At 40.0% G+C, this 22,918-nt stretch overlaps 1 protein-coding gene across 5 annotated transcripts; it reads left to right on the top strand.

The window, feature by feature from the left end:
* Positions 1 to 8,345: 8,345 nt before the first annotated feature.
* Positions 8,346 to 22,515, top strand: UBE2I (ubiquitin conjugating enzyme E2 I). 5 transcript variants are annotated; one of them, XM_075718806.1, is made up of 8 exons: positions 9,286 to 9,445; positions 12,458 to 12,643; positions 13,182 to 13,260; positions 13,503 to 13,586; positions 16,222 to 16,294; positions 17,993 to 18,102; positions 18,275 to 18,354; positions 21,280 to 22,515. In XM_075718806.1, the coding sequence occupies exons 3-8, from the start codon at positions 13,195 to 13,197 to the stop codon at positions 21,341 to 21,343; spliced, it is 477 nt and encodes a 158-aa protein (XP_075574921.1). In that variant the 5' UTR covers positions 9,286 to 9,445; positions 12,458 to 12,643; positions 13,182 to 13,194; the 3' UTR covers positions 21,344 to 22,515. The 5 variants fall into 5 exon arrangements, with proteins under 5 accessions (XP_075574919.1, XP_075574918.1, XP_075574922.1 ...); XM_075718804.1 differs by lacking the exons at positions 9,286 to 9,445; positions 12,458 to 12,643 and adding an exon at positions 8,346 to 8,409; XM_075718803.1 differs by lacking the exons at positions 9,286 to 9,445; positions 12,458 to 12,643 and adding an exon at positions 8,754 to 8,787.
* The last annotated feature ends 403 nt before the right edge of the window (positions 22,516 to 22,918 follow it).

The raw sequence follows: 22,918 nt of genomic DNA, 5'->3' as shown, positions 1-22,918 counted from the left end.
ATGTGCTCTACAGAGTAATTCGGCATTGGCCTAAATGGATTTTAATGCCCAAAATATCCATTTTACAATGACCCTTCTGAATCAGCATTTCTGTTGTCTCTCTTATTTAACCAAAGAAAGACAGAATATTTTGTTTCATGAAGTGAAATTTTCAAGAATGACAGCAGCAAAGCATAAGTAACAAACTGAGCAAACAACAAATTTAGAATATGTAAAAGAGTGGGTTTTTCTAAGTGTGTTTTTTCACTGGAGTATTTTCCGTTTAAAAACATGCTTTTGTGGTGAGATTACCTGCAGTCTAGTTTACATTGTATCCCTGTTGTAGCAAATTTTGGGGAAATGAGTGGTTAATCATTTTGCACTTTGTTTCCAATACCTCACAAAGATTTTAAGAAAGAAAGAAAAAAAAAAAAAAGAACTTTAATAGTCAGGTACCTTGTAAATTGTTTTAAATATGCTGGTGTTTGAGACCACCTGAACTAACTACTTTCCTGTTCTTGCTAATGTCATTATTGCTTTAATTTTTGTGAACATTTGAGGCTTTCAGATAGATGGAAGTCCTACTGTGTGCCTTTTTCAAGGCATTAAGAATTGATCCCTAAATAAGTTTGGTTTCTTTTTATTCGACTCTTGTAATTTCAAATAAAGTTAGCTACAGTAACAAGGTAGTTGCATTAGAGTCCAATCTACATCACCAGGTTTTGCAAATACTGCTTCATCTGTTAAGATCTTGCAGGATGAGGTAGTGTACTCCAGTTTAAACTGGAGTTCTTTGTCTGTTTCTTTTCTGTCATTTGGAGAGTATTTACCTCAAGAGAACTGCCTATGACTGTGTAAAGGTGGTGGGTTCACTAGAGGGCTGTGGTTGAAAAGCTCGGCTGCAAAAGCCTTTGACGTGAACTCTGGATTTACACAGCTCCTCTATTCTTAAATCAAACCAGTATTCCGGGTTAGAATTTAAGATCCTGAGCACGAAGAGATCATAGAAGAAGGAAATAAAGAGGAAGGGGGAGATGCTGAAACGTAACAGTTAATCAAGGTGACCTCTCATGAAAAAGTAAATTCTATAAAAGATTTAGCTTTCTACCCTTTTGCTGTACGAATATTCAGTGGTTTGGTGTGTTGTCCATGGAACAGGAGGTTACTTCAGCAGATGATTAGTGGATTTTCAGTGAAATTCTTTAAAGGCTTTTACATGAGAAACCTCTTGTAAAACTTGTTTAAAAACTGAGAAGTTTGAATTTACCATAGCAATTTCTTGCTTTGAGCTAGGAAACAGATAGCATACTATTGGCCTTAAGTTTCCTCAGAGGTTAATATTCTGTATTGGAGATGACATTTTTATATTAAATGCTTTTGACTTCTTCAAGCAGCAATTAAATCAGAATTTATCTGCAATGAACAAGTCATTCTAACGCCTCTAAGATGTGAATGTCACCTGGTCCATAATTGTCCAGAAGTATAGTCTGAGTCAGCAGCTAAACAGTAAATGTGAAATAGTTTTGGGTTGTGTTTTGTTTTGTTTTGTTTTTAAACAAAAGACAAAAGGTTACCTGGAATTTTCTCCCACTTTCCAGGGGGTTTCCATGGATTATGGCTAATTGCAGTTTGTTATCCCACAGTAATTTAATTGTGTGTCAAAGGCCTGATTGTATTTAGAAGTTTATATTGATTCTCTACTAAACTTTCAGTCCTCAGAATCATATACTTGGAAAACTTGGAAAATGTACTGGTTTTTTTTTTTTCAAACTCAGCTAGGTTTCTTGTAATGATAAAAGTTCCTTTCATCTTTCATTGTAGCACTAGTAAAAGGTACTGCTTAAGAAATTGAGCTCGATGTATCCATCCAACTTTTTTGTCTTCAGATTTTCTTTAGACAAAAGCTGTGTAGCTATTGCATTTCTAGCAATGTGAATGCACGGTTGTGGTTGATTAGAAACAGGAGTATTTTCTGAAGATACCAAAAATTAATCATTCTCCTATTTCTTTGAGAGGGTTTTGTTCTTTTTTTTTCAGGAGAAAAATGAAAACTTCTAGCAGATTAAACAAAAGAAAACTTGATTTCAGGCATGCTCAGGGAACAGGTCTGTTGAGTAGGATGATGGTGTTTTCAGAAAACTGCTTCTCAGAACAGAACACTGTATTCTCTGAACATCAGTTGAGGTTGTTGAGAGTTGTCAGTCTCTTTTTGAGCAATAGAGAGCTATGACCAGCAAATTAACACACATTAATTACAAATTAGTATTTTTATTAGTATTACAAAAATGAACTTGGAATGCAAAAATGGAATAGTATCTGATTGAATGAAATTACCTAGAAACTGGGTTATATTGTGTATTGTCCAATCACTCAGGTGTACTGGAATACATTCCGAGAGAAGTACTGAGAGGAAAGTCAAGTACGGGCTTTTCATGGAGGTCAAAGTCAAGTGAAATAGAGTCTGGAGATGAAGCCTGAGATTTTGTTCACTTGAGATGTGATAAAATCAGAAAGTGTTATTCTCCTATTTTATTCTCTCTCTCACCACATCAAAAGCATCTTTCAAGTTTTTCAAATTAACTTCTTCAATCAGCCCTGAAAGGTGGGGCCTTTGAGAAGAGATGAGATTTTGTTATGCCTTTAACAGTACCTGTTAGCTCAGGACAGTAGGATTAAAACTTCCAGTGGTCATTGGAGAAGTGTCTTTTCTAACACAACAATTTTGAAATACATATGGTCTGAGGATGCTGCCTGTTACTTCATTATAGTTTAGATGGCAGTTATCTCCAGCTTTAAGGACAATCTCAGGATCTTACCTGGGTTTGTGTGTAGAATTAAAATAGTATAAATATTCAGTTTAAAAAAAAATGTGGAAGGCTCTCTGCACTCGGTGTCATATAACTTTTCTTTCTTTTGGCTCGCAACAATCAGGAGCTGTCTTTAAAGGCTTCTTACTGAACTGAGGCTTTAAAGGGCTAAATAGATCTTCTTGTTCAGTTTGCTTAAATGACTGTCGGACAGAAGGAACTCCTTCCATTTTCAATGCAGAAATGCTAAGGGCTAAAATCCTTTCCAGGGCTAATTTGAAGTTCCGGAGACATGTAACATTTAAAAAGCAGCTACTCTGTTTTTCTTTCAACTCCTAGACTCTAAAATAATTTCTACAAATGGCTGAACCAATTGCAGATATACGTGTTCATATATGGTTTAGAATTTCAGTATCCAGCGTGGTAAGCAATACACTAGAGAAGACGGTACACTCGCCCACCACTTTATTATTGCCTATGCTGAAATCTTACAACTTTATGAACAGCACTGGCAATAGAGAGACTTTGAGGAAGATTCTACCCCAGGAATTGTCGCTGAATGTTTCATTGCAACTTAGCTCTCCTTTAGCAAGGCCTACCAAGGCGTAAACTTCTCAAAAGTTCAGTGAATAGATACTGCTGCAAACATAGCTTTCTGGGCCCATCAAAGGGTACTCTTTAGGATGTTGTGTGTTAATAACTACTAGAATGACAGAAACTTTTTAGAAAGTTGTTTTGCTACTTTGGGGGTGGGTGGAAGGGGAGGAGGTTCTGTGATAGTGCTCTCTCCTTGCCTTAGAAAGCTGAGCCTAAATTTTGACCTGACCTTAACACCTGTTGACATTTCCAGGTCTGGTCATCTGAAATGTAAGAGTTAATGTATTTACCTACATGATTCTTGCTCCTTTTGAAGATTTTCCAAAAGCTTATGCACAACTTTAGTCAAACTTAACTTGGCTTGTGTGTACCTGCTAGGATGAAGCAAGTACCAGGGCAGTGTAAGAGAAATGTTGCCAACCTGTCTACCTGGAACTGAAACAAGGTCACCACACTGAAGGGGTGCCAAATGGCAACTATTTCCACCTGCTTCTGTCCTGAGCCTCATCTGAGCCTAGCTATGAAAAATTTATTTCCTGTGGACTCTCTAGACTCTCTTACCCAATTCAACAGATGTTCTTTTTTTTTTTTTTTTCTTTTCCCCCAAATCACTGGTCTCAAAATTAGTTGTGCATCAGCTGTTTGTGTTAATATCCAAGTGGCCATACTTGCAACATGTTATTTCCTGAATAGTGGATTAGCAATAACCCTTTATTTTGTGCCAATTCATTATCTCTAAAGTGTTCTTACTGCAGCAAAGTTTGAGTTTTGATCTGGTTTTAATGCTTTTGCATTAGCCAAAACTCTTAGCACAGACATAGACAAGAAACTGATTCCAGGGAATTTCCCTGGATGAAAATCTGCTAGGGCTTCCCAAATCATTTGAAGATGGTTACTGTTAACCATCATTTTAAAAACAAACATACAATTAAACTGTGTGGGTATTTTTTTAACCTCCTTTTCATAACACTAGCATATTGTAAACTGCATGAAATAAACCTGTTTTTTCCCTTTTGAAGTCTGATGTCTTAAATCTTTTCTAAAGCCGTTAATGTTGATATTAACAGTGTAATATCACTGATATTTCTAGTTTAGCACTTCAGATATAAAATGTAGTTGCACTTTTGTGCAGTGATTCAAAGCAGTTATACTTTTTCCTTTGTAAAGGAGATGTAGCCTCTTCTGCTGCCCCAAAGACTTTATCACAAAAAAGTCATGTTTATTCAGATACGGATCTGCTGGGAAATTAGGGTATTTTCCTTTGCATTTACTATGACTGTTGCTGATCATTATAGCAGGAAATAGTCCCCTCTGGTATGGATATATAATCACACAAAAAAACATGTACCAAGTTTTAACTAATCACTTTGCATACATTTTCTTTCATGCAACTCACAAATCACCCTGCCTAACATCACAGATGTATTTTAGAATTCAGTACTTTGGTTTTAATATAAATGCTTCTTTTGTTTGAAAAATTAAGCTAACTGAAACTGACACTTTGTAATAAGGCCTACATACAAGAAATGTATATAAGAAGCCACTTAGTATGTTTGCTGCAAAAGCTGTAAAGATAGAAATGGCTGAAGGAAGTAAATGATTAAGTACCAACTACAGGTTGCTGAAATTACTCAGGCAGTTTGACAGCTGTGCCCTCTACAAGTACAGAAAACTTCATAATTCAGTATTAGTATTGAGAAGACTACTGGACTGCTCTTATTTTCCAAACTGCTAGTAAGAATTAAGTACGAGAAGCTAAGACCTGTGAGCTCTAAAATCTTAGAGGCTGTACAGTTACATATGAGGTGAATTTCATCTTAACAGTTTAATTAATTTTAAATGCAAAGCACACTAATCTTTCCTTACATATTGAGCAACTTCAGTAAAATGGTGTCATTTTTCTAAATTATTTCCTGCATTTTAATTGCATTTGAATTTTACTAAACTAAGTCCTAAGTACAAACATTGCTCTAGCAGAAATTAACTGATCAACATGTGCATCTGTATTTTTTATCAGACTGTCTTACTAAAAGTATTTGCACTTTACAGTCAACCAACACTACTTTCAATCCAAATTCCTACACTACGGATCTGTCGCTGCGTCTTCACCAGTTAGCAGAGGTGAGAGCATAAAGGGGACAAGTGTGTACCCAGAACCAGAAACCAGTTAATAAAGGGGATATAAACGAGTAAGTCATTAACATCCTGTTTGGATCTTTTATAACATTTAGAGTTTATTTGAAGCTAGTTTTCCTTTCAGTGGGAAGTTTCACTTCAGAAAGATGAAAATGACCCTGCAAATTCATCTTTCAGTGTGCTGAGGTCTTGCCTGGCAGTCATAGACACCTAGTCCATATTTATGTGACGTTCTCTGAGACTGCGGTCTGCACATTTTCATGAGATAAATCCTGTGAGCAGTGTGTTAACAGTTCCCCCTAAAACCCACTGCTTTTGGTAATGTCACTGGACGCACTGGGAAAGGTATACAGGGGAGTACATGTTTGTTGTGGCTCTGCTGTGGGCATTTGCTACTGGCAAAAGATTTCTTAGCTAGAGTGATCTTTAGTCTGATTTGGCATAGCTGCTATTGTACTTTAACAGCCCTGCTGAAAGTCTCTATTCCAAATTAGTGTAAAGACACCACCAGACATTCCAAATGTATTTTCACCAAGTAACATGGAACTGGTGTTTTCATTAAGATCTTTGAAACTCCCCTCTTTCCCCAAGTCATTTGTGACTGTCGGGATGTTTTCTGTACGCACAGCTGCTAACTGTCCTCCATCTCTTCTCCAGCACTTACTAGTTAAAAGGAATAAAGAAATTGAGGCAGATGCTGCCATAGGTATCCGTGTATTGGGAAGAGAGAAAGCTGGGCAGGAGTGAGGGCCCAGAGGAAGGCAGGTATCCTATTGTGATGTCATCGTTGTGATACGTAATTGGCTAAAGCACAAATGTGAACAGGAACTGTTCATTCCAAGAGACCATAATTATGGTTAAATAACTCATTTATGGAGAGAAGCTCAATAAGAACTTCATGAGAATAGGGCAAGTGGTCCAAGGATTTGGTTTGTTTATATGAAGGTGCAGTCATTATTTTGCATTCTCAAACATTTCTGTGATATGTCCCTTTTCATATTTTTCACTGCAATAGGAAGATGTTGAAACTGCCCACCTGCAGGGGAGGAATTCAAGCCTAAGGCCAGCCTTCACCAGTGGAGGTGAATCCAAAGAGCAAAAAGTCAACTTCAGCTCTTTCCCTACACATGGTAGATGTGCGATTCCAAGCACAAACTCGGACCCCTCCTGGAACGAGAGGTTTCTTTGATGATATATGGCTGTTGCAAATATGTCTGTGGAAGCTTTGGAAGCAGTTCATCCTTTTCCATCTCTGCTGGCAATGAGGTCTCTTAAAAAACATTAGCTAGTTGACACACTTTTGAGATTTAAACCAAAGACTTGCTATGTGAGGCAATACCCATTGTTTTGACAGCTCAACGGTTTTCTTGAGACCAGCCTAGAGAGGTAAAAACTGGAAAGAATACTCACCTTCTCCATCCTTGCTGTAGGAGTCAAAACCAAAATAAATTTAAATGAGAATATGAGTTGTTCGGGGGAAAAAAAAAGCCTGAAAAGAGCTACAACGGATCACTCGGCTCATGCCCTTGGCTAAAAGCAGGAGCAGCTACAATTAAAACACGTATTGTCTCTTACCTTTAAAGCCCCAAGTGATGAAGACTCCATACGCATGCTCTCTGATTTAGGCAGCCTAGTGTTGCAGTATCTTTGCCAGTAGAAGGATTTTTTTAATACCTCACCTCCATTTTTCTTACTGCAGTTCAAACTGGTGACATCTTGCCCCCTCTGTTATGGACACGAATTGTAGATTATTGCCTTACCCTGTGCAACAGCTTTTCATTTTCTCAAAGATTGTTTAAAGCTCCATATTGTGTACATCATGCTTGAAGCAATACAAAAAGCAAACAAATTAACACAATTTTAAGTGGGAATTTTAAAAGCCAGCTAGAACAAAGTATAAACAAAAATGTCCAGCAATGCCTAGCTTCATTCTGCCAGCTTTAGGTGCCAGTTGTAACTGAATCCCAGTTGCCTGGGGTTCTGAAGAACCAGAATTCCTCCAGTAGGCGTTCTGATGTGCCCAAGATGAATTGCTCTTGCAGGTGCCTGCTCACTAGGTGGGATGTTGGCCAACATATTTTGATTAGGGCCAATTCAAATCTAAGTGATTATTTATTGAAATAGTTAATTCTAGAGTTCCCAAGAAGAGGAACAATTTTGAGCTTTAATACTACATAGAACGTAGTTCAAGAAACATTAACACAGACCAGTGCAAGCCATGGCTAAGCAGAGGTTTCAGGACTGAAATTTCTTACGTTTCATTAAAATTAGAAAAACACGTCAAAGACGAGAACAGAATGTGATTCATTCCCTGTATACCACTAAAAGTGCATTCCTAGAAACCAAAACCACCACCAACAAAAAACCCCACAAAAAAATCCAACGGGAAACAAAACCCACAGCGTAAAGCGTGCTGCCTCTTAAAAATTAGGTAGAACAAGAGAAATTTGGGCCAAACAAACAACTGAAGGCTGCACCAGAGGAAGTCACAGTCTCTGCACTTCCCAGCGCCCCCCGAAGCCGGGGACAGCCCCAGACGGACGGTAGAGAGGGACGGTCGCCCACAGCGCGGTTCGGAGCGGCGGGGAGCCCCGCGGCCGCCCGGGCGAGAGCGGAGCCGTTCCACGGCGGCACCCCCACGCCGCTGCCCGCCCCGCCCCCGCCCCGCCCCCGCCCCCTCTGACAGGCTGCCCCGCCCGTCCATCACCGGCGAAAGCCCCGCCAGGGGCAGAGCCCCCATCCTCCAATCAGAGGCCCGGCTGGGCACAGCGGGTGGGGCTCGTCCAGGCTCGAGCGCGTCCCGGGGCAGGCGCGGCCTGCCAGACCCGCGCTAGCGCCCTGCGAGGGACCAGGCTGTGTTGGGGCGCAGGTGGATCCCTCGGCGCCCGAGGTAAAAATTCACTCAGTTGCTCGACGGGGGCTTGTGGGAGCCGAGGGGCGTGAGGAAGTGACTGGGCTTGGGAGAGCCCTGCTGGGATTCCTTCCTGCGCTCTGTGCTCAGGCATTGTTCTGGACGCCTCTGGGTCCTGTGTCGCGAGGATGCGTAGAGCGTGGCGGACGGATCGCAGTCAGGGTCAGACCGCGCCGGCGCAGCGGCACGGACGGGTCGGGCTGAGGGACACGCAACGCTGCCGCGCTCCGCACCGAGGAGAGAGAGAGGGAGGGAAACTCCGGACCAGAGACAAAGGGGGGGAGCCGCGTCGGGAACATCCGGGTCATTCGCTGCCGCTTCAATCCGGGACACGCGCGGGTGCTGCGGCCGATCACGGTGAGGCCTGGCCGGGCGAGGGGCCTGGGACGGCGGGGCCTGGCGTGGCGCGCAGGCGGCCCCGGGAGAGGGAGGCCCGGGCTGGCGCTCGCCGCCCGTGGCGCGAAGGGACGGGCAGCTGCGGGGCATGCGGGCCTGGCGGCTCCTGCTGCGGCCGCGCGGCTGGGCCCGCCAGCGCATCGTTGCCCGCCTGAGGCGGGCTCCGCCGTCTCCCGCGGCCCGGCCCCGGAGGTCTCGGTCGCCACGGGCCGAGCTCGCCGAGGAGGTCTGGGTACCACTGGGCCTGCGCGAAGCCGTCCCCGCCCCGACGAGTACTTGCCCGGGAGCCAGCGGGCGGGCGCCGGGGTGCCCTGTGCAGGCCTCGGGCGCGGGCCCCGGCCCCTTCGCAGGGCCCGCGAGGCCAGCGGCCTTCGGCGGAGGCAGCAGCGCGCGGCTCCGCCGCGGCGGCCCCGGGCGAAGTTACTTGGCCGGTCGGCACCGAGACCTATTGCCGCGCGGCTCCTTTTGTTGTGCTCCTTGCGACGCTGGTAGCCGTGCGGCTCGTACCGTCTCTTCTACCTTTTTCATGCCGCAGGCGGGAGGAGACTTTCTGCTCCGCTCCAGAGTTAGCGTGCTTTGATTAAACCTCGGCGCCTGGCATTCTCCACCCTTCTGAAAAGTAAAGTTTGTATAGTTTTGGGGCAAACTACTCCAACCGATAATTTCTTGCTGTATCAGTATTTAACCTGCAAAGTAAAAACGTGAGGCTAGCGATCTTAACGATTTATTTTTTTCTTGTTATTTGGAATTAATAAGAGCTAGTGAAAGTTTTTGAGACTTAAAGAGCATGTTTTGATATATTTAGAGACTTGTCATGGCTCAGAATTGTGGGTGTGATTGCTGTGCCTGTGGCACGGGAATGCTTTTTTGCAAGACTTGCTTTTGCGTTTGGAAGTAGGTTCCTTCCTCTCCTCTATTAGTGGGTATAGGTGGGTAAGATAATCTGTAATGGAACACAAAGTCTGCGCCTATGATGACTGTGTTGGTTTTGTTTTGCCTTTTTTTCCAAAATAGGTAGTAGTAACAGCAGCAGAGGCTGCTACTGAGTAAATTTGGAAGTTTCTGTTAATTTTCTCATGAGTTGATAGCAGTAAAAGGGACAGTGCTACCTCTTAGTGCTGGGGTATGTTTGGGGGGATTAAAACCAACCAAAATGTGAAGACTGGTCTCTTAAGCTTGTGTGGCCTCTGCAAGGTAGGGTTGATGTAGTTCCTCCAGTGCAAAAGTTTGTGTTCTTTCCAGTGATGTAGTGCATAAATACACTGGGACTTCAGTTCTGTTCATTAGCAGTAAATTTCTCAGGTGAAGAAAACAGATGTGATATTTAAAAAAAAAACAAACAAACAAAACAAAACCCCAAGAACTGGGATGTTTGGGGTTTTTTTGTTTGTGTGGTTTTGGTGATGTGTGTGGTGTTTGGGTTTTGGTGTTTTGTTTTGTTTGTTTTTTTTAAATTTTAACTATTTCAGGTTAATAGAGATGTCTTGCATTTGTGAGGTATTTCAGAAGTTTACAGGAGCTAAACTTAACATAGAGATATTTGGGCAAATTGCTATTCTAAAGGAGAAAGGGGGAGGGGGACCAAATCATGCACATAAATTATTGAAGAAGGTAAAAGTAGCAGTGAGAATATCATATCTTAGAGTTTAATTCCCACTTAGTATATCACTCCTTTCTGCTACTATTTTTGAGACCAAAATATATACTGAGGTGATCAATTTCTGTTTGTCCAGCAGAACTAAAGTTAAATTCTTTTACTGAAGAGCTGCTAGAGAGGATGTATTGGCAATTTGTTAACAGATTGATTTGCTTTTGAGGGGAAGCTTATCTAATGGGATCTTAATTCTTGAAGTGGGCTTTCAGTCGTCTTTGTCTCTCATATCTACTTGGTGGTAGTTTGTAGATGCTTGTCTGCCCTTGTCAGGGTGGCTGAAGCCTGTGGTCTCATACACTGAAATTCTGGATGTAGTCTGTCAGTGCTTAACTAAGTCAAATGACTCAAGATTTCAAAAGGTGTTCACAGAACATAACAAAATCTTTAATTTACTAAGGCGCAGTATAGTGCATAACTGGTTGCAAAAGCAGGCACGATACGGAACCTGAAAACTTGGGGTTTTTCTGTTGAAAAATTACTTGATTGGTGATGTTCTGTAGGACATATGTTGTTTATATGCCCTCTGAGAAGTTGGCGTTTCCCTTGAGGTGCATGTAATTAATTGGCTGTTAGCCACAGGAAATAAAATTCATGTGTTTGAAAGCACCCTGTAATATGTTTCTTGGCAGAAAAGGTAGCTGAGTTACTAAACTATCTAGGACTATTTGAATGGGATTTGAATTTTCTCAAATTATTGTGGGAAGGTTAGTATTATTACAGTGGACCACCGGGTACTAACAGCACAACTGAAATTCTGCCATATATTCAGTAGTTCATTTACATCTGTTGCAAGGGCATGGGCTCACAAAATATTTCAAATTACTCCCTGTATAATTTGGTTAAGGGAGAGGGTTTTTTGTTCTGACGGTATCTTTTCAGTGGCTCTGTATCTCCTACATGTGAACAGACTAAAATCTGAAGTGGTATGTACAGTTTGTGTTGACTAAGTCCTGCAAATCTTCTGACATAACCGAGATACAGATGCGTGTGTTGGGTGTGCTAGAAGAATACTGGACTGCATATAGGATTTTTTGTGTGCGTGTTTACTGAGTGTTAATGGTCCCTTTTAAAAAGCTTTATCTGACATGAATTTAATTGCTAGGCTGAAGTTGAAATTACGGATTACGGCTGTCCATGTAAAACTGACTTTGGAAAAAAGCTAGAAGGAGGAATTTGAAATACCACCTGTCCTAGGAACTGCATAAAACTCTTAATTTGGTGCTTTTGAAGACCTTTAGTTAAGGTGTCTGCACTACTTAGGCACTTTTGATGATGTGTGAATACTTAAATTGGAAGCGTGCTGTCTTCTAATCTTTAAAAGGTATAGCAGATTAACACGAGATGAACGTATCTACATATCTTACATGGAATAGGTCAGTGCCTGGTAAATCTTTTCAGCATGAACATCATGGTAAAGGGCATAGCATGACTGTGTGAGATTTTTAAAACAAGGATCTTTGTGAGCTACAATTGTATGGTTATAGTAGTAGCCTGCAATACTCTTACAAGTAGTCTATATATTAATAGAATGTGAATTTTGCATAATTCTTGACTAGTGTTTAAATGTTTTAATAGAGTGGTAACACTCCATTTATTCTGTGAGCTTGTTTAGTGGTAGAATTCTACTCTCCTGGCTGTCATAAAGGCTCATTAGCTACATGTGGAGTTGAGAACAAATTGGCCTGACTTCTCCAACTGTCAAGTATCAGCTCTTTTTTAAAAAGGGTAGAAGTGCAGTAGGGAGGAGGATTAAAAACCTTCATTGGCGTTTGTTTTGACCATGTGGCTAATGAAACCCTGAGTTTAGATACAGTTTGACAATGAAAAATAAACTCTTGCTTTGACTACTGTTCTGGGTGAATGGAGAATCCTCCCCTGAATTTGAAAGCACTGCTCTGTTGCAACCATTGTGTCTAGAACTGTTCTTGCATCGTATGCAGTAGTGAGTGACCTGTGCTCTGCGTGTTTCTTCTGCAGTCTCAGTCACCATGCTTGGCTGTTACTAAGGCAGTGAAGGTGCAGAAAGATCATTCGGTTTATACTGGAATTGAAAACTTGCCTTGTGGAATGAGTGGGCCACTGGTTCTTCGTTAGCTCAGTTCTATTGCTGTCTGTTCCTGCTGCTGTCTAGAAGTTCTGTAGTGGCATCACTGCAAAACTGAGGTGATTTTGTTAAGTTCTGTGCCTGTGTTGCTTTTGTATAGAGTACTGGCTTTCAATGGGAATTTACAGTCTAAAAATAACATTTCTTATTCCCCTGTCTGCCAGAAACGGGAACAGTACAGGTGTTTGCCTACAGAAGAAAGCCATACCTTTTGTGGTATAGTAAGGAGATAGACAGGTGTTTATCAGTCGCACAAGTAGGAAGTCTGAGCACCCTTCCAATTACTAACAGTGTTTCTGTTGTCAAGCTACTGTCAAAAGTTGTTTCTAAGATGTGGTTTAAATATAAAACACAGGGTGGGGATAGTATTTTGTAGGTCAAGTCCAGAAACTAAGAGGTTGTTGACATGGGGAAACTTGATGTTATTCCTGATGCTAACTTCTGCAGGGTGTGCAAAAATGTGTGTCTTGGCTATAGTGGTGAAAATCGGAGGCCAAAATATTTCCGAGTGAGCAGGGCTTATAAACAGATAATATAATGTGTTGTTTACACTGTAAGTAGAAGTTTATGCTATAAAAGCAATTATTTTTGTTTTAGAGGGACTCTGAATATGTCTGGCATAGCTCTTAGCAGACTTGCACAGGAGAGAAAAGCCTGGAGAAAAGATCATCCATTTGTAAGTATGAGAACTGTCAAATTTCTGACTCTGCAGTTATTCTGGTGTTCTGATGATGATTTTTTTTTTCCCTTTACCCTGATGTCATTTTTTTTTTTTTATTAAATCAATTTTTTTAAATAAAGCTGCTTAAAACTATGTAGTGCAAAAAGAAATAACTTGTGTAAAGATAAAATATGTCATGAAGTGTTCTAAGTACATCTTCTGAAATCCTCACCCTTTGGCTTTTTGCCTTAATTCAGGGATTTGTAGCAGTACCTACAAAAAATCCAGATGGCACAATGAATCTAATGAACTGGGAGTGTGCTATTCCAGGAAAGAAAGGGGTAAGACTTACTGTTGTCCTAACATCTCACTTATGGTGAAAAGTAACATAAGCCTGCTCATGCATTACACTGACAACTGAGAGTATAACTTATATGTAGTTTAATAGAAATGCTTGGATCCTGCTGCTACTTTAGAATCCAGGTGGAGCGGGCTAAGAACAATATTGGACAAGTACACCGTGAGCCTGTTCAACTGTTGGCACCGAACACCTTAAGAATAAAAGATTTCAGAGGAGTGTGTAAGAATCCTGCATTGAGCTAACTTGAGATTGTCTTCTGCTTCATGCCAGGGTTTATTGTGACTTCTGTTCTTACTAAATGCTGGTTTAAGCCCTAAAGCTTGAGAATTAATACCACCAAAATGGTGCCTCTGGTTAACTGCTGGTACCTTTTTTGTCCACAAAATAGTGAGACCCTTCGGTCCTAGAGAATTGCTGTAGCACTGTTTTTAACTTCTTGGATTTCATGGAAAATAATTCTGTGTTATCAACGTGGAATCTCATTGCCTTTCATTTTATGTAATTTTCTCTTTTTGTATTAGGGAAAGAAGAATAGAACTCTCTAACACTGTTTCTTTTTATCTGATTTGATTTGTGCTTCTCTGTCCCTTTCATTAAAATAACAAGGGAAAGGAAAAAGTCTGTAGACACAAGAATTGTTTATTTTTATCAGCTTGATCTGGTTCTAGGGAACAGGACAAATGCAAACTTTCAAGTGGAAATAGTCGTTCATGCACGAAAGTTCTTTGATTTTGTACACTGCCATTATAACATCTCATTCTGAGCAGAATCTGGTTTCTGTTTTTCAAGATGTTACTTACCATGTAGAGATTATTCTTGAATTTATTGGATGCAGTTGTTTCTTCTGAGATAATACTGTTAATTACTTGGTGGCTTTCATTCTTTTGGGTCTCTAGTGTTTTACATTGGATGGGGGACTTCTTTTGTTGCTTTGCCTGTTCTACTGCCTCTTGCCAGCTTGCTTAAGTCCCCTTAAGATCTTGTTTCTTAGATTCTGAGAAGACAAAGTGTGTAGATAAAACCTGCAGATTCTGTACTACTGCCTCAGTTTAATGCTGAACATGGCATTGCTGTTACGCTTATAACTTAGCTCAATACATTGGTAGCTGTCTGCACAGCTCAAGTTAGTTCTTAAAAAAGCACCTAAAAAAAATTTAACAGTCTAAGGAAAAACTCATCCCCTTGTGTTCTGCTAGAACAAGATTATCCTTCATAATAGCCAGTTATGTACCTTATCAAGATGTCACCTTTTAAATACTTAGGTAAAATCTTCATGCCATATAAGCAGTAGCATGAAGATTTTGTAAGTTTTGTAAACCACAAAATGGAGCAAACAAGACCCTTAAAGGCAACTTCTTGCCTCCTAGAAAACACATTACACCAGGAAAAGATTTGTTATGCTCATGTGATTCCTGGTAGAGATTTATTTTAAAAATCGGGGGTTTACTTGAGTAAAAATGCCTTTTCTTTAACAAGAAGCAGCATGCCTTGCTCATCTCTACCAGACCAAACAGTTGCTCTCTCCTGCCTTTGTATTTGGAGGCACGCTGTACTGCAGCTGTTTCCCCTAAGACAGATGAGTAGTTGAAACCACCAAAATGCCTTCTTGTCAGCCAGATCAAAAATTGAAGTAAAGTGGTGTTAAGTCCTTATGCTGATAAGATGTGGGACCATCTTCATTCCTTAAAACAAAGTGAAGTAAACCCAACACTTACTTTCATTGCAGTGTTTCCATAGCAAGGGCAAGTTACAGAGAAGTGATCTGAATTTTACATATATAATAAACTCTTCTGCATTTCTACACTTCTTATGAAAAATCAGTTTGTCAGAAGATAGGCTTTTTTTCCTTATTTCCAAGTAAGATGACAAGGAAGTATGTATTTGAGACAGGCTTTTTGTCCTTTGCTGGATGTTTTTCCTTCTTTATATGACCCTTTTGAGTAGTGCTGTCTTATTTGGTGTGCTTTGTAGCATGGGAACTGCTCTTACCAGTGCTCTTCCCAGTTTCTGATGGGGATAAAAAGCATCTTAGAATTTCTGTTACACAAAAAGACAGAGTCTGTGAGACTACTTGCTACCAAATGCAGACAGGGTTAGACTAGTGAACCTCATATTAACTGTAGCAATACTATAGTGCTGTCCGAATTTTTTGTTCATTTGTGGTTTTCTTAGCCACATTCTCGTGAGGTAAAATAGAAGCCATTTACTTCCACGTGCTTATGGGGTGTATCTATATCCTATCTTCTCAGACTTAAGTTTTAAGTGGGAGTATAATGGCCCCTTCCTCATTGCATGTGTATCATGTAAAACTTTAGAAGTATTCTGTTCTTCTATGTACTATGCAAATTTTACTTGTATATGGAATTATTGGCAATGATCCCCATCGATGACTTGGCAACGCTTACTAGCTGTACGGCAGTGGAAAAGCAGGGGTTTCTTTCATCAGCTCCTTATATAGGTAGGAAAACTTGTCTCAGTCTAGACAGCATGCTGCAGTGTAGGACAGCTATTTTCTACTGTGTAGCAGAAGGATGTCTTGTGTTCTGTATTCTTGACAAGCTTTTTTCCTCAAGTTTGACGTGCTGAAATCTAAAATCTACCTTAACTTTTTGTAGACACCATGGGAAGGAGGCTTATTTAAACTACGGATGCTTTTCAAGGATGACTACCCTTCTTCACCCCCAAAATGTAAGTAAAATGACTCAAAACCACAGGTTTATTAGAACAATGTTAAACTAGTCCATGAGGTTCTGTGAATGGTTATTACTTTATAACAGATTTTTTTTTTTGAAGGAAAGCTGCTTTTTTCTTCCCCTCCCCACTTTGCATTTAGAACGTTGTGATGAAATGAGTTAAGTGCTCGATATAACAAAATCGGGGGGGGGGGGGGGGGGGGGGGATTGCTGTGTGGGTTTCCTCAAATGTTGACAAAAACACCACTCGAAGTGTTCGCTGCCTGATAAGCACTCTTTGGAAACTAATAGGTAGGCATGGTTAGACCAAATCCCTTTGCCTGTTGTTGCTGTTAAGGTAGTCTTCTAAGCCAAGAACTCAGAAGGCAAGAACTTAGGAAACAATAATAAAGAAAAAGTTCCATCAGTTTTAACCTTTTCATCGACTCGCTCTGAAACATGGATCTATTTTTCTGATACTAGGTCCAACAGATATCATCAGATACCTAGTTTCCTTGTGAAGTCTTAGAATTTTCCTTATCCCATCTCAAACTTACCTACATCAGAATTCTGACAAGCTTTTTTCCTCAAGTTTGACGTGCTGAAATCTAAAATCTACCTTAACTTTGCTTCCATTGCCTTGCCTAGTTTCTTGGTTCTTGAATTGGCTACCGTCTCAAACCAATGACGGTGATGACAAATGGCTCTTTTGACAGCAGTTCATTTCTCATTTTAGAGTTTCAGCCGTATCGGTTGTCTTGGCTACTCCTTTTGTTTGTATCCACCTAAATACATGTGACACAAGAGGAAACATATCCTTTAACTGGAAGCTATTTAACGTGAATATCTTGAGAACTACCAACTAGCACATCCTGCAAGTGTTGAATGAACTGACATGCCTTAAAATAAGATGTATATGTGATTGGTAAGACTTCTTACCAGTGCAGCTTCTGAGTTCCTACTGAACTTCATTGAGCAGCTCATAAGCAAGACTCGTGATGTCAGATGGATTAGAAAACTGCACCAAGATGTAGATAATTCATATATTGCTAAACAAGTGTTCATTACATTACTCAAGATGGTGGCTGTTGCATTTAAGTCCTGTAAAGATTAAAGAAATGCCAGAATATAGACTGAGTGGCAGAAGGAGAGCTGCACAAGCCTACTTCTTCAGTCAGTCTTGCAATTTAAACTTGGTTCCTCTTGTTTAGTGCATCTTGATTATACATAAAGGAAAAGTGAGACTGAAAAAATGCTAGAAACTTAGTCTTCTTTGTATGGAACTTTCAGTATTTTGAAGTGAGGAGAGATGAGATATGTGAAGGGCAGTATCTTTCTTTTATATGGTAGTATGTGAGGCTGTGAAGGCAGGATTGATTTTAAAAGGTCTTTACCGTAAAGCTACTACAAACTGTTTTGTCAGCTTCCATTCCCAAACCAAAAGATTACTGGTCACAATGATAGTGTTACACTGCCTGAATTGATACCGCAGATGTGATGGAGTTCCTGCTTTAAGTGCAGGCTGAGCCAAGAAGAAAACCAGTATTAATAGCTCCAGAAATCTGTGGTGTTTTCTGGGGGGGTGGGGGTGGGTGGTGGGGTGTTAGTAGGGGTGTCTTTGGCCAGGTTGGGTTTGTTTTGTTTTTTCCCCACTGATCTAAACCAACTCTCTGATCTTAGTGCTGCATGCAAGTAATTCTCTCTTCTTCATCAGGTAAATTTGAACCACCATTATTCCACCCAAACGTGTATCCTTCAGGCACAGTGTGTCTCTCCATCTTAGAGGAGGATAAGGACTGGAGGCCAGCAATCACAATTAAACAGGTCATTAATTGTACTTAGACATATTCTTAGCCCTTTTATTTGCTTTGCTTGCTTATCTGTGTGAATGTAAGATGTTCACTATGTGTTTCTACAGTTGATTTCTAAGGGTTTTTTAATTGAATGTCTCTTAGTAATATCCATGCCTGTGTTACTTCTGTTCCTTCTTCCACAGATCTTGTTAGGAATACAAGAACTTCTAAATGAACCAAATATTCAAGACCCAGCTCAAGCAGAGGCTTACACAATTTACTGGTGAGTATCTTTGCGTATCAGCGTGAAAGCTGTCGTATTCCCTACAGCTTTCTGTTACTTATATTGTAACACGCAAATGTTTTTAGGAGTGATCAGGTGAATTTTCTTACCTTCATGGCTGTCTACTGTGGAGATGCCTAGCTTGCGCTAAACTTGAACAAAACAGTAACTTTACGGTTAATAGGCTAGTGGAGCTTTTAATAGCATTGCAACAGCAATAAAGCGTGAAGACTCCTTCAGTTAGACCATGATTCTCATCCTGGTTCTAGCCCAACATAGAATCTTTTCCTGTAAAGGCTAACTGAGTAGTAGTGATGAGGCATAATGATTTCATGAGACCACTTAATAGAGGAGACTGAATTAAGTGACAAGTCCCATTCATCTGTATCGGAGTAACTTGCTTCTGTCCAGTAGTGGGTACCTTTAAGCACTTGTGCCTGAAGGGTAAGGGAGAGCTTCTGTGATTGCTGTAGGAAGTAAGTGGCATTTTGTGGAAACTAGATCTTCCAAAAGGATAGGTTAAAAAGTACAGAAAGCTTGTAGCTTCAGCAGAATGAAGTTTGCATTGGTTAGGAAAGGTGATAATTTCTGAGCTAAAAAGTACTCTCTTTTTTTTTTAGGCTTAATCTTAAAATTTTCCCACCATTAAAAATGGATGGCTGATCTATAATCTTTAGGGGAGCAAAACACTTTAAACAAATGCTTTTGGTACTGACAGCTACTGAAATAATGACCAAGATGGAAGTGTGGAATTACCATTCTGGATAAAAGAACAGGTCTCCAGGAGAGTGCCAAGTTTGAAAAATGGCATTTTATGAGACTTCACATGGAAGCTATGTCAAAAATGTCTGTTATAGGATCCTAGTGAAAAGGAAACATAGGCACGGGTAGCACATCTTGGATTTAATTAAAGGCTTCACCCAATGTTATTTTTTAAGTAGCTACTGAAGACTTGATGGGACTGAGTGAATTCTATTTATGGAGGACAGTTAGGTGGCCACAGTTGCAGGCAGCACCTTTGGGAGCCAGTAATGATGAGGCAGGCCTCCCTGCCTTTTTTTCTTTCTTTCTTTCTTTTTTTTTTTTTTTAAAGCCACTCTGACAGAATATGGGGCAGGAAAAATATACTTTTATACATGTACAAGTAGTGTGTGGTTTATTTTTTTTATCACCTCCCACGTGCATGCATATACAAAATCAGTCTTTGCTAGTCTTGTTTCTGCTTTATTGTAAGTGCTTCTAGAAAAAAAATGCTATCGAGAATAAAATGGTGCACATGGGTTTTGTTACTTCAAATGTATAGTCTCCCATTTATCCTCTTTGTGTCTTTTGGACATGCATAGTATTTCAGGTGGGTTACTATATTTCTGCCATCTGAGAGTGTGTCTGTCTTGCTACTTAATGAGTAACTGGTAGAAGAAGCTCAACAGAGAAGGATTGTGTATGCATCTGTAATTTTAGTATAGTTGATAAATACTGGAGAAGATGCAGTGTTGTTTAAATAGATGTCTTTTAGTCAAGTTGTTAAACTTCAAGAATAAACTTTGTACTCAAAATAAGAATACTTGTTCTCATTCTCAGGATTGCTTTGGTACTGTTGCTCTAACTTTAGCACTCCTAATGTGCTAACCTACTTCCTCCTCTGCTGTAGGCATGCAAAGTCTACTGTGGCAGGCGTTCTTTTGTGTGGATTCTGAGGGTGTGAGACCTAATGGCTAGGTTGTGTTCTCATGTGACAGTGCAATATAACTGCAAGAAAATTGTAGGATGAAGTTTGTAAATCTGTTTATGAGAAGAAACTATAGAGTATTTTCGGTCTGTTTGCTGGTAATTGTTCATTGGATGTGACCAAAATTGGCTTCATTTCTTCTTCCCCCCAACCTGTCAGCTTCTAAGGATATAATTTGCTGCCTCTTTTTTTTTTTACTGCAGCAAGCCTTCATAGCTGAAAGTAAGTTAAGTTTACTGCAAAGCTGTCTGCAAAATCTAGTCACTGTAAACTACCTTTGGCACACGAGTAATGGTAACAAATTTTTGTTTAGCTCTTGACTGACACTTCTGACAGCTAATACAAAATACAGTGTTGAATGTAAATGGATGCTCTACTAAGCTACTACCATCCCTTCTTGGCCCAAGAATAGAAAACAAAGAACTTGCCCTTTTATGTGTTGAGTCTGAGGCTTAATGACTGGTCATAGTTCCTCGAAGGTAGTACTTGCTTGTTTGATCAATCTGTAGCAAGTATGCTAGACTTAGTGCACTATAGTGTTTTTTTCAAAATGTCGAGCTAGGTTTTTTTTTTTTTTTCAACTGAAGGTTAGGATAAACCTAACATTGTGAATCGGGGTCTGCAGAGAGAAAGGCTGAAACTACCATACCGTTACCACTTTCCTGTTTCTTCAAGAGTGCTTCCCTTCTGTCCCCAAAGCAGTAAAGATGATACTTTAAAATCATATGAAGTCCACCAGCTGTTAGTGAACTGCTCTCATCAACCACTTTGTGCTCTTAGGATACTGGAATTTATTGTTAATGACCTCAGGTCTTAACATGGGGAGTGGCAAACTTACATTCAGATGAATAAGAATGCTTGCACGTAAGGTACAGCTGGCCTTGAGAAAGCAGGCGCAAACCTGTTTAGAGAGACCGGTATAGTATGAAGTCAGATAGTACAATACTTTGACAACAGATAAAGTTTGGGAAGTAACTAGTTAAACAGTACCATACTTCCCTCCAAAGGAAATTATTGGAGTAATGGTCCAGAAGAGCTTTTAATATATTGTAGTGCTTGGTGAATTCCTATCTAATGGCTTTGCCTTCAGCAATAGCTTAGTTTTATATTGAAGAGAAATAGAAGAGCAGTAACTCTATAATATGGCCTCTGATTTCTCAAGCTGTAATTACCCTTTCTCTCTCTCTTCTATTCAGCCAAAACAGAGTGGAATATGAAAAGAGGGTTCGAGCACAAGCCAAGAAGTTTGCACCATCATAAGCATCTGTCATGCAGCATCTTAAAAAGGAAGGGATTGGTTTGGCAAGAACTTGTTTACAAAATTTTTGCAAAATCTAATGTTGCTATGTACAATTAATATCCACTTAGGGGAGGGGGTTGTATGTGTGCCATTTTCCATATTCGCCACTTGTATACAGTTCTAAATTTGCTGAATTGCCCCCAGTTTTTTCATACAGGGTCTCTTCCTTCAGTCTTTTGTATTTTTGATTGTTATGTAAAACTTGCTTTTATTTTAATATTGATGTCAGTATTCAACTGCTGTAAAATTATAAACTTTTATACTTCTATAAATTCACTAGTATCTCTAGTTACTTTGCTATCTGATGCAGGCATGCTTTAAAATGTTAGAACTATATTTAGCCTCTAGCTGGCTGTATGGAGAAAAAAAAAAAAAAATCATGCCCTCCACCCGCTTCCCTCCCTGAACTTGTTTTTCTATCTTTCAGAAACTAGGTTGTTATTGCTTAAGAGCCTCTGAGATCCAAAGTCAGCCAGCCTCCTTATTCTGCATCACTTCCTTTGTGTTTATATGGCGTTCTGTCTGTGTTGCTGTTTAGAGTAAATAAACTGTTTATATAAAGGGCTTTGTTTCATTTATCTTCATTAAAATTATTAAAAGGCGGCCAATTAAATGGCTCTGAACACAATTCAGTGCAAGTTCTGTTTCTAAGGCCTGTGATGCTGCACTTACCTTTTGTTTAGATGTTGCCTTCATTTCTTTTCCCTGCCCCCACCCCCAACGTGAATGTGGCCCTTCTTTGTGCCCTGAGTGGTAATTGCAGCTATTCAACTTCGATCAGTTCCTTAAACAGCTTACAGAATTCTGACTAGCTAGAGACCAATTGCTTACTGTGCATAATGGGATCAACATATTGGTGTGTGACCATGTTAAAATAAAATAACACAAGCATAGACTGATATGAACAATAATAGAAGCTGTCCAAGGAATGCATGGGGACCTACAGCAACTGGGGATTTTAAATGGTACTTGTTTATCAGAAATACTTCTGTGCCTTCTTCCATATGTCAATGTATATAGCTTTTAGGAAAAGGACGTGCTCTATGCAATTACAGTTTCCTTCTGTAAAGGAAATCAGTTAAATTATGTAAGTTATTTTCATGTATGTCAAGCTGATATGCCCTCTATTAAACTTTCACTGCTTTTTTTATTGTATTTTTTAGTCAAAATCATTCTGCAAAACAAATGAAGTGTGAAAAGCTTTGTTCCATCTGAGCTGTAGCTTCTTCAGTGCTTTTGTTATTAAAAAATGGCTACTGCTAGAGACTTAAGTTATTCTAAGTGTGATACAGCTCTGTTCTCAGACCTGTTCTGCTTGTCTGCATGATTGTGATAGCTTTATAACATAAAAGCATTCCCCCAAATTAGCATAGCTAATGCCCTCACATTATTCTCAGTCCTTTAAAAATTGTTTGTGTAGGATTGCTTCCTTGTCACTATCTAGAAAACCTTGTTGCAACAGCTGATTTGGGAAGGACTTCATGTGCTTGGAGGGGGAAGTGAGTAATTGAGAAACTGAGTTAAAGGAAAAGATT

The sequence above is a fragment of the Pelecanus crispus genome, chromosome 11 (genome assembly GCF_030463565.1).
Source record: "Pelecanus crispus isolate bPelCri1 chromosome 11, bPelCri1.pri, whole genome shotgun sequence".
Lineage (NCBI taxonomy): Eukaryota > Metazoa > Chordata > Aves > Pelecaniformes > Pelecanidae > Pelecanus > Pelecanus crispus.
Note: the sequence above shows the minus strand (reverse complement) of the source record. Positions and strands in the feature narration are given on the sequence as shown.